Here is a 16,030-nt window from a genome sequence, read left to right as displayed (position 1 = left end):
GAAAGGAGAGAGAGAGAGAGAGAGAGAGAGAGAGAGACAGCAGATGGTCTCAGGTTCAAATCCCGGTTGGAGCACCTATTTTTTTCACATTCGCAGATTCTTCAATATAAAAATATGGACCTCAGTCTGAAAAAAAGTTTCAGAATCAGGGCTACACAATATACGCAGCATTAAAGGCATAAACATATGAAACAAAATAAAAACATATCAGTTTAGACTCTAACTCACCCATGAATTTCGGATGGTAACGAAAATGCACAAAGGGAAAGTAAAAAATAAGACCAGCCACGATGAAGAGAAATGCCCACAGGAACTCCAAGGCCGGTTCATCAATAATTGGTGCGAAGACCAGGTACACGGAACATACCAATACGATGATTGGGATGACAATAGGAACCTAGAGGAATAATAAAGAACATTATTTTATTGACTTGTAACACAATTCACAATTTTCATAATAAAAATTAGGTAAATTTTTGAAATATTTGTATAAATATTATTAGATATATCTTTGAAAAGGTCACAACATTCTGGTTTAAAGCTCAATCCAAACTATCAAATTTTATGTGACAAAATGTGTTGTACCCTTTTTGGGCATTATTATTATTATCGCGTATGTTTAAATATAGGCCTATTGTTTAAAATTGGCAGTTAGTAAGGTATGCCACCAACTCAGGGTTGTCAACTTCAGATAGTGGACAGCGGGGTCGTGTCACAGCACTCTCATTCATTCATGGGTTAGTACATGTGCACAAGGAAAAACATGACTGTCTGCGATGCCCCACTTTTTCATGCTAGCAGCAAATCGCCCACTGCCAGAGCAGTAGCCTGTTTAGTTGTACCCAGGCCTTCCGATGAAGATTGTGGCCCGGTGGGTGTGATGACCAGGCCTCAATATATGGCTGCAATTCAGGGGTGGCGCCAACACGGGGGCCAAGGCCCCCCGTCGGGGAGAAAAAGCACAATTCGTCGGGAGAAAAAAAATTTATATGTATTTCCTACATATTAGTAGACTCTAAAATCAATTAAACAAGTCTTTGAAACCTCTAAATTGTCAAAATTTTTGGGGCTTTGCCCCCAGGACTACTTTCGAAACCTTTTCGGGCTTGACCACGCCCACTTTGGTTTCGTCGGGTATATCTGACCCATCGTCGGGGCATCGGCCCCCGCCTGTCGGGGTCCTCGGCCCCCCACTTCGGGGACCTCGGCCCCCCCGTCGGGCAAATCCTGGCGCCCACCCCTGCTGCAATTACTCAGGTACAGTTGGTATTGTGATGGCCACTGCTTCCTGATGTTCCATATGTGGGGGGCAAGGGCCTCCGTGAGCGCAGGCTGGACGGAGCTTCTTCTCGTAGAGGCTGCTGTGAAGGTGGTTTGCTAGACCAGCTCTCTGATATAGCTTACTACAGATGTTGTCTTGACGTGCATAAGGTGGTTGAATCCCAGAGAGGAATATATGGGCATGTCGTATTACACACAAATATGGGCATGTCACACACATTTTGGCACATAGAATTTTAATAGCTCTGTCCAATATCAAGTTTAAAATGACATATGTCATATGACATCATCATGAACATATATGGTCCTACCGCAGATTTCTGTCACAGACTAGAAGATGGACATAGTGCTGGTATATGCAGTTTGGTACCATATCCATCAACTCAAAATTAATTTGCAGAAAGAGAAAGGGTAAAAAAACATACTTTGATAGGACGAGGAATATCTGGTTCAGTGTAGCGTAGAACTAGTAATGCAACCACCGTTCCTCCGTAGAACAGCCATGCAGAGAAGCTGAAGTAGTTAACCAGCGAATCAAAGTCACTTGGGATCAACATCAGAATAGCAAGGCATGACTACAAAAAAAAAAATTATAAACAATCAAGCCAATAATTTAGTGATTTTTATATGTTCTTTACTAAGCTACACATTCAATGTGTAAAAAAATAGTACAAAAACTGAAATTTAATATGTATGAAATGAACGCAAAGATCTTACAATAACAAGACAGCATTCTCCGTGATTTTTGCATGCAAATCTGGTAACAACACAGTGTAGGGGGCACTCTTGCGATTACAATTACTTTTTAACTTTGATCTTCTTGCAAATTCTGTAACAACCGTGGTAACAACTGACACCCCCTCTCAATGACAATTATTATTATTATTATTTTTTTTTATTCATTTCCATTGCACAACAACATTAAAAAATAATGAAGAAAAATTATTTCTGCGCAAACGGACACTTCAATTTTGATACACCTTAAACAGTGGAGAGTACTATCTTTGAATGAATGATTATTTATAATGCCTTCAAAAATGAAGAAAAATAAAAAAAGTATTAATTACTGCTTGTTAAAGAGAATTTAATTGTTTTGTTGCCTCATGTTAAAAGTATTATAGAAAAAATCTTACGGTGAAAACAAGAGCTGGGAATGGTGTGTACCGCTTCACATGTACCATTGAAATCACTTCCACCATGTGACCCTCACGTGCGGCTACGTATGCCAATCTATATTAAAGAATTATAAAATCTATTAGTTGCATTTATCAGGCTATAACAGATACGTATAAAGCCAGGCACAAATAGGGGAGGGGGAAAAGGTGGGACCTTGATGATTAGGTGAGGGAGGCTAGGTCGTAAAATAAGGTGATTTTTAACTACTTCAGCGTGATTTTTATGCTTCGAACATTTTCAATAAGGGTGGGATGCTAGGTTTCTTATTTTTGGCCTGCGACCCGTGCCATACTGTACCCTATATACGCCACTGCATTTTGTTGGGAATGTTGCATTCTGTGTGTTCCATTTCCAATGATATGGGACACCTTGTAAATGAGTAATTGGCCTAACTACAGATAGCAGGGGCGTACCGTGGGGGGTCGATGGGTGCGGTCGACCCCCCTTTAAAAGAAAGTGCCCTTTCAATATGCTCGCTTCACTCACAAATAACGCACCCCGCGAATTCTGAATGCTTCGCTAAATTGCTCCAAGTTCAGCTTGCCCCCTGCGCTTTCGTTTTGACCCCCCTTAGATTTTTCACCATACACCCCTGGATAGTATCTCTGCTAATGCACAGCAAAACCTCTGCAGACAAATATGAATGAATATGCAGTAAGTCTGCCCCCATGGTATGAAAGCGTGTGGGTAAGTTATGATTGAAGACTACATAAAATCAAATTTGAGTGAACATTAATTCAATGTCAGTGGTGAGTATGCAGTCACGCAAAATCCAAGCTACACATTATTGGGGTTAAAGAAAGTTTATTTATTCATCAATTTTGTTATTGTAATATAATTGTTTTATTTTAAGGTCTGTTTAAGCTGTCTCTTATACACATCTAGATGTGTATAAGAGACAGGTATATATATATATGACAAAAACACCATATAACTGGAATTAACAATGTTTAGTAGGCAAACACCTGATGTAAAATAATATACAAAAGTTATTACACAAACACCAAGACCTGCAGCTTGGAGGTATGCCTGTATGTTTGTTTTCTAATCCCAGGGCCCTCAGTTTAATTCATATTAAGTGACAGAAATTGTTCTCAAGCACCAACACAACTACACTCCTTAAGTCTTGTAATGTTTATGTAGCGCATCTTGCGTTAATGTTTGTGTTAGGCAAGAAATCCTCAACACCAACCCCTCACCCACTCTCCCCACCACCCCCCCAAAAAAAAAAATCCAAGCAGAAAATGAACTACAAATTAAAAACATAAATTTCAATAGCTTCATTCAATTTTATAAAGGTAGTAGAGAATTAATTATGGTTGATGATGCAAATAAAGTAAAAATTAGAGGCAGGAAGACATTTGAAATTAATTAATTCTAAATTAAATATTAATTACGTGAAAATGAAAAGGGTTGTCAGTTTGATTGATGTTCCACTTAATAATTTTTGAAGCATTATGGAAAATGCTAAAATCTAATAGAAGCAGTCATCCATAATGTTGTCAAACTTCACACTAAATAAAAGTAATTGATTAATGAAACTTAACTGATTTATACAAACAAAATATTTGAATGGCAAACATTTAATGACTGTACCACTATATGAATTTTTAGCTTGGCCCAGAAATTTTGTTTATAATTCCACAAATTGGAAACAATTAATGATTAACTTTGAATTTACTACAGGTACTTAAGTCTGTATTACTATTCTTTGTCATAGTGGGATAAAGATCTTGCAGCTTAGCTTTTAATTTTGCTCTTGCCAATTGCTACTGCATTATTACACCCTGTTACATTTATTAACTGATTGATTCATTGAATAATTGATTGAATATTTTATTGGTTAATTGGAAGCAGATTTATATGTATTCAAAAAATATAGCTTTCCAAATTCAACACAAAATAAACCAATAAACAAACCAGAAACGGGTATGATTTGCTAATGAGAAAAATTCTAACAGATGTAAACAAGTAATTTGATTTTATCAATTTATTCTATGGGTCAAGAAATAGACAATTTTATTCTACGCTTTTACAGAAGTTTGCTTATGATAAAAAACCATGGTGTTCATTGGTGCTCATGTGTGGCAAATACAAGCCAAACCAGTCACTCCTCGCAAATCGTGTTTCAGAGATAATGGCCAAAACATGCTAAAATGTCAACATTTTTGAAATTTATTTTATTGCTCTAAACTAACCTTTATATATCTATACATCATGTTATGCTGTTATTTTCCCCGTTTTAAATGTTAAAACAACAGTTGTTAACAATTTGGTGATAGTTTCTACCTGAAAAATGCCCGAAATCATAAACTTTGAAGGCTGATTTCTCAAATATTGTTCTTTGAACAGCTGTATGTTTAAATGCTTGTAACTTCATAAGGAAGTGTAGGATTTAAATGATTCTTTTGCCATTTTATAGCTCTCTTTTTTAAAACTTTTTTACGACCAGTGACTCGTTTGGCTTGTCTTTGCACATGCTATACACATACTGTATGATCACTCAGCATGATTATCCGTTCAGAGGACACTAGAGCGACACATGATACATGAAAAACTACAAAGCATGCATCAGAAAAAATGCCTTAATTGCACGCGGTGAAACCCTTTAACTGCCGAGAAATGAAGAGCAAAGATAGTTATGAAATGAAAGTAAAATAAATTGTTAGTTAGACTAAAAAAATAATGCTAAGTGAATGAACGTAAGTGAAGAAGAATGCAAGGATGAATAAAAAACAAAAGTTTAAAAGAAAAAAAAATGAAAAGAACAAAAATGAAGCAAAAGACAAAGCCAACATACACTTCTCAGTGGTAAAAATTTGTCAGCTAAATTGTCTTGCTTAGGTCATTTACAAATCCAACCAGGTCATCTTCAGATTGAAGAATCCATCCCCTTAAACTACCTCAGGTCAGTTAACCCAATCCACCTAACCTGAATTCACTGAACCTAGTCATCTCTTTCCGAGATAATTGATTGCCAATTTAGATTTTACATTTCAATTTTTATTTGAAGTATAAACTACAACATTTTTTTTTTTTTTTGGTTGGTGCCATATATTTTTCCAAAATGGAAATTGACTAATATATTTATTATATATTATTATTAGATCTTCTATTCGGGGTCAGTTACCCTGGTTTAATATTGCCAATTTCATTTGATTCCATTTATTTCTGCCCAAGAAGAAGACATGTTCAAATAAAGATAAATAACAAGAGACCTGGATTGCTAAGAAGCATTGCATAACTATTGGGAAGCTTTTAAAAATATAAAAAAAACATACAGTAAAAAATTACGCTAAGCCCCACCCCTCGGATATTCTGGCTAAAGTCTCAACATTGTAAAACATATGTAAAATTGCATGTTTGTGGGACATTTGTATATTTTCAAACGTAAATAACACATTCTGATTGGTCAGTAAAGTTTGACTGACACCCTGGAAAGGCCCATTCTATGCTTGTCTTACTATTGAGATCTATCATTACCCATCTACTAGATGTATGGTATTGACACTGTCCAGATGGCCTATCACATGGTAAGATTGGCTTAATCTTAATATCAAATGCCAAGCACTCCTATAGCTAATGGACATTGGCCAGTCTGATATGAGTGACTATCACATCATTATGTCTAAAATAAAATCATTTATATTAATTAATATCTACAGATATAATAACCACCAAAGTGTGTAGTAGGCTTTGTCATTTTGCTTTGTGTTAGTATGGATTATACCTTCCGGACGTAAAGAGGGAACCATTAGCGGCGCCGAAGGTTGAGAAGCATACAAAAACTGGCATAATCCAGGCCATAGGCCCAAGTGTACGTTGAGCGAAGGTCTACAAATAGCATATGGATATACATAAGCCTAAAGAAGGTCTAATATTGTAGACATACATAAAAAGCAAAAGGTCTAAAGTTAGCGTATAGATATATAAATATATAAAAGCAAGATAAAATATAATTATTAGCACATAGATATTCACATTGCTCTTGCCTTTGTATAAAACATAAACAAAAAATAAACGTAGCGAAAAAATAAATGATATAAAAGCGTATAAGCTAGGTAAGACAAGACTTTTTTTATACCTTGTTTCGCAAACTTATTTTTCAAAAAATTTTCAAAGAGCGGAAATTTTTTTTTTTTTTTTTCATATTTAACAAATAGTTTTGCCAAAGACATCCAGATGAAGGAGAAAACAAAAATAAAATTTTATTGATGAATATACACATTGTAGTAAAAACAAAAAAATCTTTTTCTAAAATTTCTATTTTTTGTGGTGGCAGGTATGCTAATAAAATTTTATTTTTATTCCAAATCATCATTATTGGTGGGCGGCAGGTTTTTCTAAACAAGGTATAAAAAATTCTCGTTTAAGGAAGCACTTAAGGATATTTACTCTAAAATATCTTAAAAAAAACACAAATATTTTTGTTAAATTTGCCCCAAAATTCCAGTGTATTCATCATACATTTTTTAAAATTTATCTCAGGATTCATATTTATTAATATTTATTTGTTTCAATAAATTAAAACTCAAAAAGGCTATAAAAAGTGTTATACAGTTCATAGTCTCAAAGTGCTTCTTTTTCCCACCAAAGACAAAAACAATGTGTAAAGCCTCTCATTGTAATCAAATACATAACATGTACAAATTAATAACAGTAAAATATACTTTATGATATATCTCAAAAGCAATTACATATTTTTATGAACGACAGATAAAATATAATTTACTAGTATAAAATTGTGGTTAGGACCAACTGAAGCACAACAAATAATTTCAGTCAAAGCAATCGACATAAAGGTAGTTTCTACTAAAAGCAATGTCAGTTTATATAGCATATATAAAAAAATCAGCTCTGGGTATCTATATACAGGGGTAGAAGCTATTTCCACATCAAAATGGTTGGTGATATCTATATATTATATTAATAATTATTATTATAAACTTATTTGGTTACTCTTTGAAATGTATATTCTAATCATTAAATACTTATTATCAAAAATGAACTCTAGTTTAGTCCATTTTAGAGAATATAGATTTTATTGTTTGTCTTGTAAGGAAACTAAAATCCAAAGAAGCTGATTGAAGCCCACCTCTGCCATTGAATTTCCAAAGAAAAAGACAATGCAGCAAAGATTTCAAACAACAGTATTTGGATCCTTAACAAATAAACTTTATTAAATAAAATTGAAATTCTATTCCATTTATTTTTAATCATATTTTCACTAAATATTTGCTTGCCTTGGGCAATCAAAGGGACTCTGGAAGCTTCCCCCACTAGGGTTACGGGTATTATTATTAATATTATTTGTAGTTAAGATTACCAACTGTTTATAACTGTCTTCATATCTGTTTATGCCTTGAGCACCTTTGATGGATTCTGGTGCATTATAAATGTACATTATTATCATTTCTTTTATTATTGGTGATCCGCTTCACGAGCGGATCACCTCTTGTTATTGTCGGAGATCATCTTTTTTTAATTCTACCTTTCTCCCCATTTCTTGTTAATATCTTTTTGTTGTCAGTTGTTACGGTTCAGTTGGAATTGATCTAATGCATAGGGGTATACAATAAAAAAAAAAAAAAAAAAAAAATTAAAACAGGGTTAAAGGTATTCCCTGGGGCTGACAAATCTATCAGCAACCCAGGTTTAAACTGGTTTCAATCTCTGGCAGTTTATATATACAGAATCCCAGGTAATTTATTTAATTTATCAGGAAATGGGAATCAAGGTGAACCCAGGTGTTTGAAATATAATGCAAAAAAAACAGCAAAAACTAAAATTGTCTGTTTTCGGAAAAGTTTAAACTGTTCTTACATTTTCAACTAAAATAATAAAAAGAAAATTCTACCCAAGACAGAAATATCATTAGGCGCCATATTACCAAAGGTACAGACGTCTGTATTAGGTACGTGGATGCTATTACTAGGCCCAAGAAAGAGATCAACACATCCACTTGCTCTTCCATGTTATCATAACTTATAATATTTTAAAAATATAATAAATTTGTTAAAGTTATCAAAGATGAAGAAGCAAAAGCTATCTCAATAATACATATCTATTACTTTAGGTACATTATACCCCTCACCCCCTCTCCCATTTTCACTACAAAAATAATTTATTCACATTCTTTAATAGATGACTATCATAGCATAATATGTTAAAAATCTTACTATAGTAACATGATGATGATATGAATTACAGTTTTTTTTTTCCAGTTTTAACATATTTCAAGTTTATATTTAAAAACTTTTTTTCTAAAAGAAAAACAGAAGTCATAATTTCCTTAGCCTGATTTAAAGGCATTCACATGTAGAACGCTCGTTTTTTCGCTTTATCATTTTGTAATCCCAAAAACATGTCGAGAAACCTATCAGAGCATTAAGCATCTGAGTGGAATTTCCTGTCCACTTGTAAGCAATTCAATATTAAATTTTATTGTCTTTTTTTTTTGCTCAACTTGGATGATATATCTTCAGTGCCTCTTCAAAAACAGATTGATATTGTTATTATTATTATTATTATTATTTTTTACTTTTATTGTTATTATCATTGGCAGGACAAATCTAGGATTTTAGAAACATGTGTATGAGAATAGGAGAATAGCCATAGTTTTTTTTAATTTTTGTAGTGAAAATGGGGGAGGGGGGTGAGGGGTATTAAGTACCTAAAATAATAGATATATATTAATTGAGATAGCTCTTGCTTCTTCATCTTTGATAACTTTAACAAATTTATTATATTTTAAAAATATTATAAGTTATGATAACATGGAAGAGCAAGTGGATGTGTTGATCTCTTTCTTATTAATTGAATATTTTTACAACATAAGCATCAAATTAATTATATTATATAAGAATTTGACAAAAATATATAACGAGAATGATTTTGCAAATGCTGATCATTTTAATAATAATTATATAATAATAATAATAATACTAATAATAATAGTAATTAATAATAATAATAATAAATAATGAATAATAACAATAATAATAATAATAATATGACATAATAATAATAACAGTAAAAATAAAATTCGGGGAAAAAAAACTAAGAAAATTAAGTCCATATGATTCTCAAGGACAAATATGAGCAAATCTGCTTTTGTTTAATATTTCACATATATTTTGTATATATATATACATATATATATATATATATATATATATATTATTCAAGATAGGTTGTATAAGTGTAAAATAAATATGTACATCATAGTTGAGAAACATACCACAGCAACAGCTCCGGATGCAAGCAACTCGTCTGGTGACATCACAGTGAAGTATGAGATATTCACAAGAAGGTATAGTATTGTCACCAAGGGAATGCCAATGATGATAGCCCGGGGAAGGTTTCTGCGAAGAAGATATTTCAAAATAGATCAATATTTGTTTTTTTTTCTCAAGGAGGGCCGGCAATTAAAGTTACTTTTCAGGCTTTACACATTGAATTTTAAAACTCATGGCAGGCCCGAACCCTAGAATTCGGCATAAGCCTACAGTTTTTAAATTATCACTGTTGTTGGCCCTAATAAGGAAACTATTTATTTAATAAATTTAAAAAATTTGCTTTACCTAGCAGCAAATTAACTAGTCTATGGATAAACCAATATGATAAACTATAAAGGCTTGTTTAGGTTGCAATTTTTTAGTCAAACTAACCATGTGAGACCTGGTCAATTTGACCCCTCCCCCCACCAAAAAAAAAAAAATCCAGTCTGAACAGCCTGAGTGACATTCAACTTGGCCAAGTTACCCCAGCCGGGCACTAAGCTTAGTCAAGCAAGTGGTGCCCAGAGGGATTAAACAAGGCTGGCTCCCTGAAGCTGAAAAGTGGAACAGCACGACATGGATAATTCTTCCGGAAACAGGTGCTACCACCATACATCCCTTTAAATCATAGTGCGGACAGAAGATTAACCAGGTAAAGTTACCCTGTATCTCGGTAAAACATAATCCAATGTGAACAGGACTTTAATTACGTCTCATTAGGAGGCTTAGGAAGTAGAGCTGTTTTTAGTCACAAGAACATAAATATGTAAAAAAGTTTACTTGTTTGGTTCAATGAGTTCTTCAGTAATGTAGTTGAGCTGGTTCCTGGGAACAAGAGCAAAATATATATATAAAACAATATACCTCAAATATACTTATACAAATACTGTATAGAAAATTATATTTAAAATGTATAAATATAAACAATTATAGTGAAAATCTAATCTACAGTATTACAGAGAAAATGTAATCAAATACAGTGACAATCTAATTTATTACAGTGAAAATGTAATTGATTCCATTTTCACTGTATTTGACCATATGGCTGAAAGTATATCAAAATATTTCTGAAATATATATAAATACAGCAAACTATAGTATATCTGAATATATATCAAAATATACCTAATATATAGTATAAATGAAATGTATCAAAATCTTTCAAAAATATATCAAAATACATCGAAAAAAGTAATTTTTAATATATATTTATTAAAGTATAAAGATGATAAAAAGCTAGCACTACATAAAGAGGACAAACTTAAAATTAAAGCAAAAAATATGATGCAATTAAAAAAAAAAAATTTGGAATACAAAATGAATATAACACATTATCATAAATTTTATAATGACAAAAAGTATGTATCAATATATACCGTCAATGTTTTCATTAGAAGCAACACTTTCTTATTAACTAAAGATAAACTCCATTTAGCTTGGGGGTTGTACAGTACTTATTTAATTTTAAATGACTTATGACTATGATAAACAAAACTCATAATCATAGTTTTTCATAGCGGATCAATGCTATGACTTTCATCCTTTTTAGCAGAGTATTGTTTCGTGTTATCCTCTCTTATCATAATCATTTTTAGATAGCCAAATATTATCTGGTCATTATTTACCATCCATCATATGCCCACAGTCCTTGATAGAATGCCACACCATAAGCAAACAGCTTTGTTGCAGAACCTTCAAATGACGTTGATACCTTCAGGTACTCCGTGTTTCCTGAAATTAACAACAAACTTAAAAATAAAAACTAGGCTTACCACGTCTATTTAGTATGATGAGACACCATATTATTTGAATTGAATGTTCAATCAATGTCAAAGGTTATTATGTATTAGTCATTATAAAATAAAGAAATAAGGGCTACATAGACTGGGCTGCAATACTGCAGGGTTCTCACCATTACACTATAGAACCCCACCAATGTTATTTTTTATTCTATATCTGTTGAGTGAAAAATTCAGGGCAAATTTGTGTTTACTATAACTAGTGCAAAATACTAAGAAAAAGCACATTGCGTTAAATTGTGTTTACCTAATCCTAATACCATAAAACCTCAAATTGGCCCTGGGTGTTTTTTTTTTTTTGCGAACTTTGGATGGGCTTCTTTTCGAGATGGGCTTTTGCAAAGATAAGAGGGGGGTGGGGGGCTTCTTTCAAATGAATACTGTAAATTTTGGCAATTACTAATATAAACTAATAAATAGGGTCACTGTATCATCAATATGTACCATGGAGTGTATTAACTAATATTTAAATCACCTAAGCTGCTGTATAAACCAAGTGTGTTTTTAATTTATTTTCTTTCTTTGAAATTCATCTTCAGTTTGTGTTCTATCTCGAAGAGCTTCTTTCTGAGGCTACTTTTGCAAACTAAAGAGAGGAATTCAATTCTAGTTGGGCTTCTTCTCAAGATTAACCCATTGTTAAAGTATAAAGAAGATAAAAAGCTTAGCACTACATAAAGAGGGCAAACATAAAATTAAAGCAAAAAATATGATGTAATTAAAAAAAAAAAAATTGGAATACAAAATGAATATAACACATTATCATAAATTTTATAATGGCGAAAAGTATGAATCATTATATACCGTCAATGTTTTCATTAGAAGCAACACTTTCTTATTAACTAAAGATAAACTCCATTTAGCTTGAGGGTTGTACAGTACTAATTTACTTATTTAATTTTAAATGACTTATGACTATGATAAACAAAACTCATAATCATAGTTTTTCATAGCGGATCAATGCTATGACTTTCATCCTTTTTAGCAGAGTATTGTTTCGTGTTATCCTCTCTTATCATAATCATTTTTAGATAGCCAAATATTATCTGGTCATTATTTACCATCCATCATATGCCCACAGTCCTTGATAGAATGCCACACCATAAGCAAACAGCTTTGTTGCAGAACCTTCAAATGACGTTGATACCTTCAAGTACTCCGTGTTTCCTGAAATTAACAACAAACTTAAAAATAAAAACTAGGCTTACCACGTCTATTTGGTATGATGAGACACCATATTTGAATTGAATGTTCAATCAATGTCAAAGGTTATTATGTATTAGTCATTATAAAATAAAGAAATAAGGGCTACATAGACTGGGCTGCAATACTGCAGGGTTCTCACCATTACACTATAGAACGCCACCAATGTTATTTTTTATTCTATATCTGTTGAGTGAAAAATTCAGGGCAAATTTGTGTTTACTATAACTAGTGCAAAATACTAAGAAAAAGCACATTGCGTTTAATTGTGTTTACCTAATCCTAATACCATAAAACCTCAAATTGGCCCTGGGTGTTTTTTTTTTTTTTTTGCGAACTTTGGATGGGCTTCTTTTCGAGATGGGCTTTTGCAAAGATAAGAGCGGGGTGGGGGACTTCTTTCAAATGAATACTGTAAATTTTGGGAATTACTACTATAAACTAATAGATAGGGTCACTGTATTATCAATATGTACCATGGAGTGTATTAACTAATATTTAAATCACCTAAGCTGCTGTATAAACCAAGTGTGTTTTTAATTTATTTTCTTTCTTTGAAATTCATCTTCAGTTTGTGTTCTAACTATCTCGAAAAGCTTCTTTCTGAGGCTACTTTTGCAAACTAAAGAGAGGAATTCAATTCTAGTTGGGCTTCTTCTCGAGATTAACCCATTGGGCTTCTTTTCAAGGTTTTGCAGTATCTTAATTATAAGTTTATGTCTATTGTATTTAGAATTATATATTTTACATCTTTGCAATAATATGAACTTTGCTTGGGCCAAGTTTGATGAAAATCCATGTAAAGATCCAAAGTAATGCGAAGCAAACTGTGCAATAACATAAAATGGTACAAATGAAGAAAAAGATCAGAACAAAACAATGGATTTTCTGCTGTCCCAGAAAAGGCCAATAATATAAATTTTATCCAAAAACCAAGGTTATTTAGTTTACCAAATTAGTATATATTATTGTACTGTCATGTATGCTAGTGCGTATCCAGTATGGGGAACGGGGGCATGTGTCCCCACCCCCCTAAATTTTAAAATTTCAATGCAATGTTATGTATTGAAAGTAAGCGCTACTCACTTATCTAAAAATGCTTTGTGGGCACCCTATTTGAAAAATTCTGGAGGTATAAGTTCCATGGGATGGTGATCTGAATAAACGATAACTGCATAAAGTCTACTGAATATAATTTTTTCCTTTCATGTTAACATACAGCCCCACACGACAGTAATTTTGGAAGTTTTACTGTATTATCATAATTTGGATCCTTTTTTGTGGTGAAAACAACCCATAATATGTTGACTGACATTACTGGCTTTTTAATAATAATAATAATAATTGTCAATTTATATAGCGCATAATGTAAGATACCTTTATGCGCTTTACAGCATGGTGTGCGAAAAATTATTAAAAGTTTCACCTAACAAAAATAATGAGTAACAATTATGAATAACAACAATAAAAATAAATATATAATGTTAATAAATAAATAATTTGAAAATACACAATTTTATTTACTTTAAAAAAAATGAATGTTAAATATTTATTTCCTTAGTCGTATTACCTTACTTATCTTTTACTCTTTTTCCCATTTCTTTTTTTCCCTTTTCTTTTATTTTCTTTCATACTTACGACCCGTCTCTCTTTTCCTTTACTTCCCTGTAATTTCTTTCATTATTTTTTCTTCCCCTAGCCCCTTTTCCTTCTTACATTTTTCATTTTTCTACCTCTTTTCATGTTTTAATTTTCTAGTATTATATTTTCCTTTTCTTCCACTTCCACACCTCTTATTCTTCCCTTTCTCTTTTTTTGCCATTAACTTTCTTTTTCTTTCTAAACCTCCTTGTTTTCTTTCTTTTTCTTTTCTTTCTTTTACCTTTTCATTTTCTTTCTTTTTCCTTCTTTACCCTTTCGTTTTCTTTCTTTTTAAAATTAAGAACTAGACATAAAATCTAAGCAAGCATTACCTTTACATATATTGATGAATCCAATGACAATGATGATAACCAACGCCAGCAGCTTTGCAGCGGTGAAAAAGTTCTGTACAGTAGTCGCCCACTTCACACTTGCGCAATTGATGAACACAATTAATACTGTGAATTACGTAAAATAAGATTGCATTATTTACATAATCAACAGAAGAAAATCATCATCACAGAACTGAGTACTGTACACTTCATCATCCAATTCGAGACCATCCTTGGGACCTGAGAATTTGGGGTGGTCTTGGGTTCGGTCTCCATTTAGAGGGTTAGTTGTGTGTTAAAAGATTGAAGATACCGGTTGTTACTTGGTTCTTTGAAAAAGTGGGCTCGTATTAGGAGTCTCAGAATTGGAGGGTGCACTGTGTAATCATCATCATCATCACCTGTCATTCACCTTATTTTGAGTCAACAGCAGTTCTTGGTCATCACCATTAATTACTAATGAACATCACTGTCATCTTCATTATCATCATCACCACTATGAAAATTAATATCATCCTCATCACTCCAATTATGTGTGTAAAATCATGATCAAAGTATCATCATAACCACTATTCTCTGTCTGCTGCAATACATATTCATAACTATTTCTATGATTCACCTTAACTGGCATAAATTCAAACACTAAATAACATGGATGCATGCAAGCATGATATGACATACATGAAATTGGTCCGATTTTTCTTGGGTGGGGAATGGGGAGTGGGGTAGGCTAATACCCGAGGGAATCCTCTGTTCATGTTTATGTTGGCCAATCAAAAGGTATATTTTGAAATTAGATGTAAAGTAAGAGGTGGGCTTTAACCCGAAGCCGGCTTTTACTTGAGGCGGGCTTTTACCCAAGGTGGGCTTACATCTGACGAACTACAGTAAGCTGGTTCCATATCTTGAATGCATAGTTTAGGAAGCAACTCTCCAATGTTTTGTGTACTGCATGTAAATCATATATTCTCATTGATGAGGTAGTGCTAGTGTTACTTACATATACAGATTGCTGCGAACAACTTTACAGCCATTACCGGTGGCTCGCAATCATCCGGGAAAAAAGGATCGGCGATGTAGGCACCAAAACTGAGAGCAATGGCAGCGACAGATGACGGTTTGAGGATAATGATTGATGTCCATGAAAACAGGTAAGCTGGAATCGGTCCAAGGGACTGATAGAGATAGGCATACTCAGCTCCAGATTTCTGAACGACCGTGCCTAGCTCAGCGTAGCACAATGATCCTAAAATGGTTGACAGAAGCGAAATGATAAAAATGAATGAACTTATGGAAGAAACATGATACTGTAACACAC

General features: G+C 32.9%; 1 protein-coding gene across 5 annotated transcripts in view; it reads right to left on the bottom strand.

Annotated features, from left to right (window-relative positions):
- LOC117119028 (b(0,+)-type amino acid transporter 1-like) overlaps window positions 1-16,030 on the bottom strand; it is a 53,903-nt gene that overhangs the window by 2,541 nt on the left and 35,332 nt on the right. For 4 of the 5 annotated variants that reach the window (XM_033263822.1, XM_033263823.1, XM_033263826.1 and 1 more), the window contains 9 exons: window positions 15,713-15,958; window positions 14,713-14,838; window positions 12,598-12,703; window positions 10,518-10,562; window positions 9,698-9,821; window positions 6,188-6,291; window positions 2,415-2,511; window positions 1,707-1,856; window positions 229-397 (listed from right to left, as the gene is read on the bottom strand). In XM_033263822.1, the coding sequence (XP_033119713.1) occupies window positions 229-397; window positions 1,707-1,856; window positions 2,415-2,511; window positions 6,188-6,291; window positions 9,698-9,821; window positions 10,518-10,562; window positions 12,598-12,703; window positions 14,713-14,838; window positions 15,713-15,958 (1,167 nt within the window). The remainder of the gene's footprint in view (window positions 1-228; window positions 398-1,706; window positions 1,857-2,414; window positions 2,512-6,187; window positions 6,292-9,697; window positions 9,822-10,517; window positions 10,563-12,597; window positions 12,704-14,712; window positions 14,839-15,712; window positions 15,959-16,030) is intronic. The other variant, XM_033263825.1, reaches the window with a different exon arrangement.

The sequence above is a fragment of the Anneissia japonica genome, unplaced genomic scaffold (assembly GCF_011630105.1).
Source record: "Anneissia japonica isolate Jap-2015-1 unplaced genomic scaffold, ASM1163010v1 scaffold1826_len1998817_cov189, whole genome shotgun sequence".
In the NCBI taxonomy this organism is placed as follows: domain Eukaryota; kingdom Metazoa; phylum Echinodermata; class Crinoidea; order Comatulida; family Comatulidae; genus Anneissia; species Anneissia japonica.
This window is presented reverse-complemented; position numbering and strand designations above follow the sequence as displayed.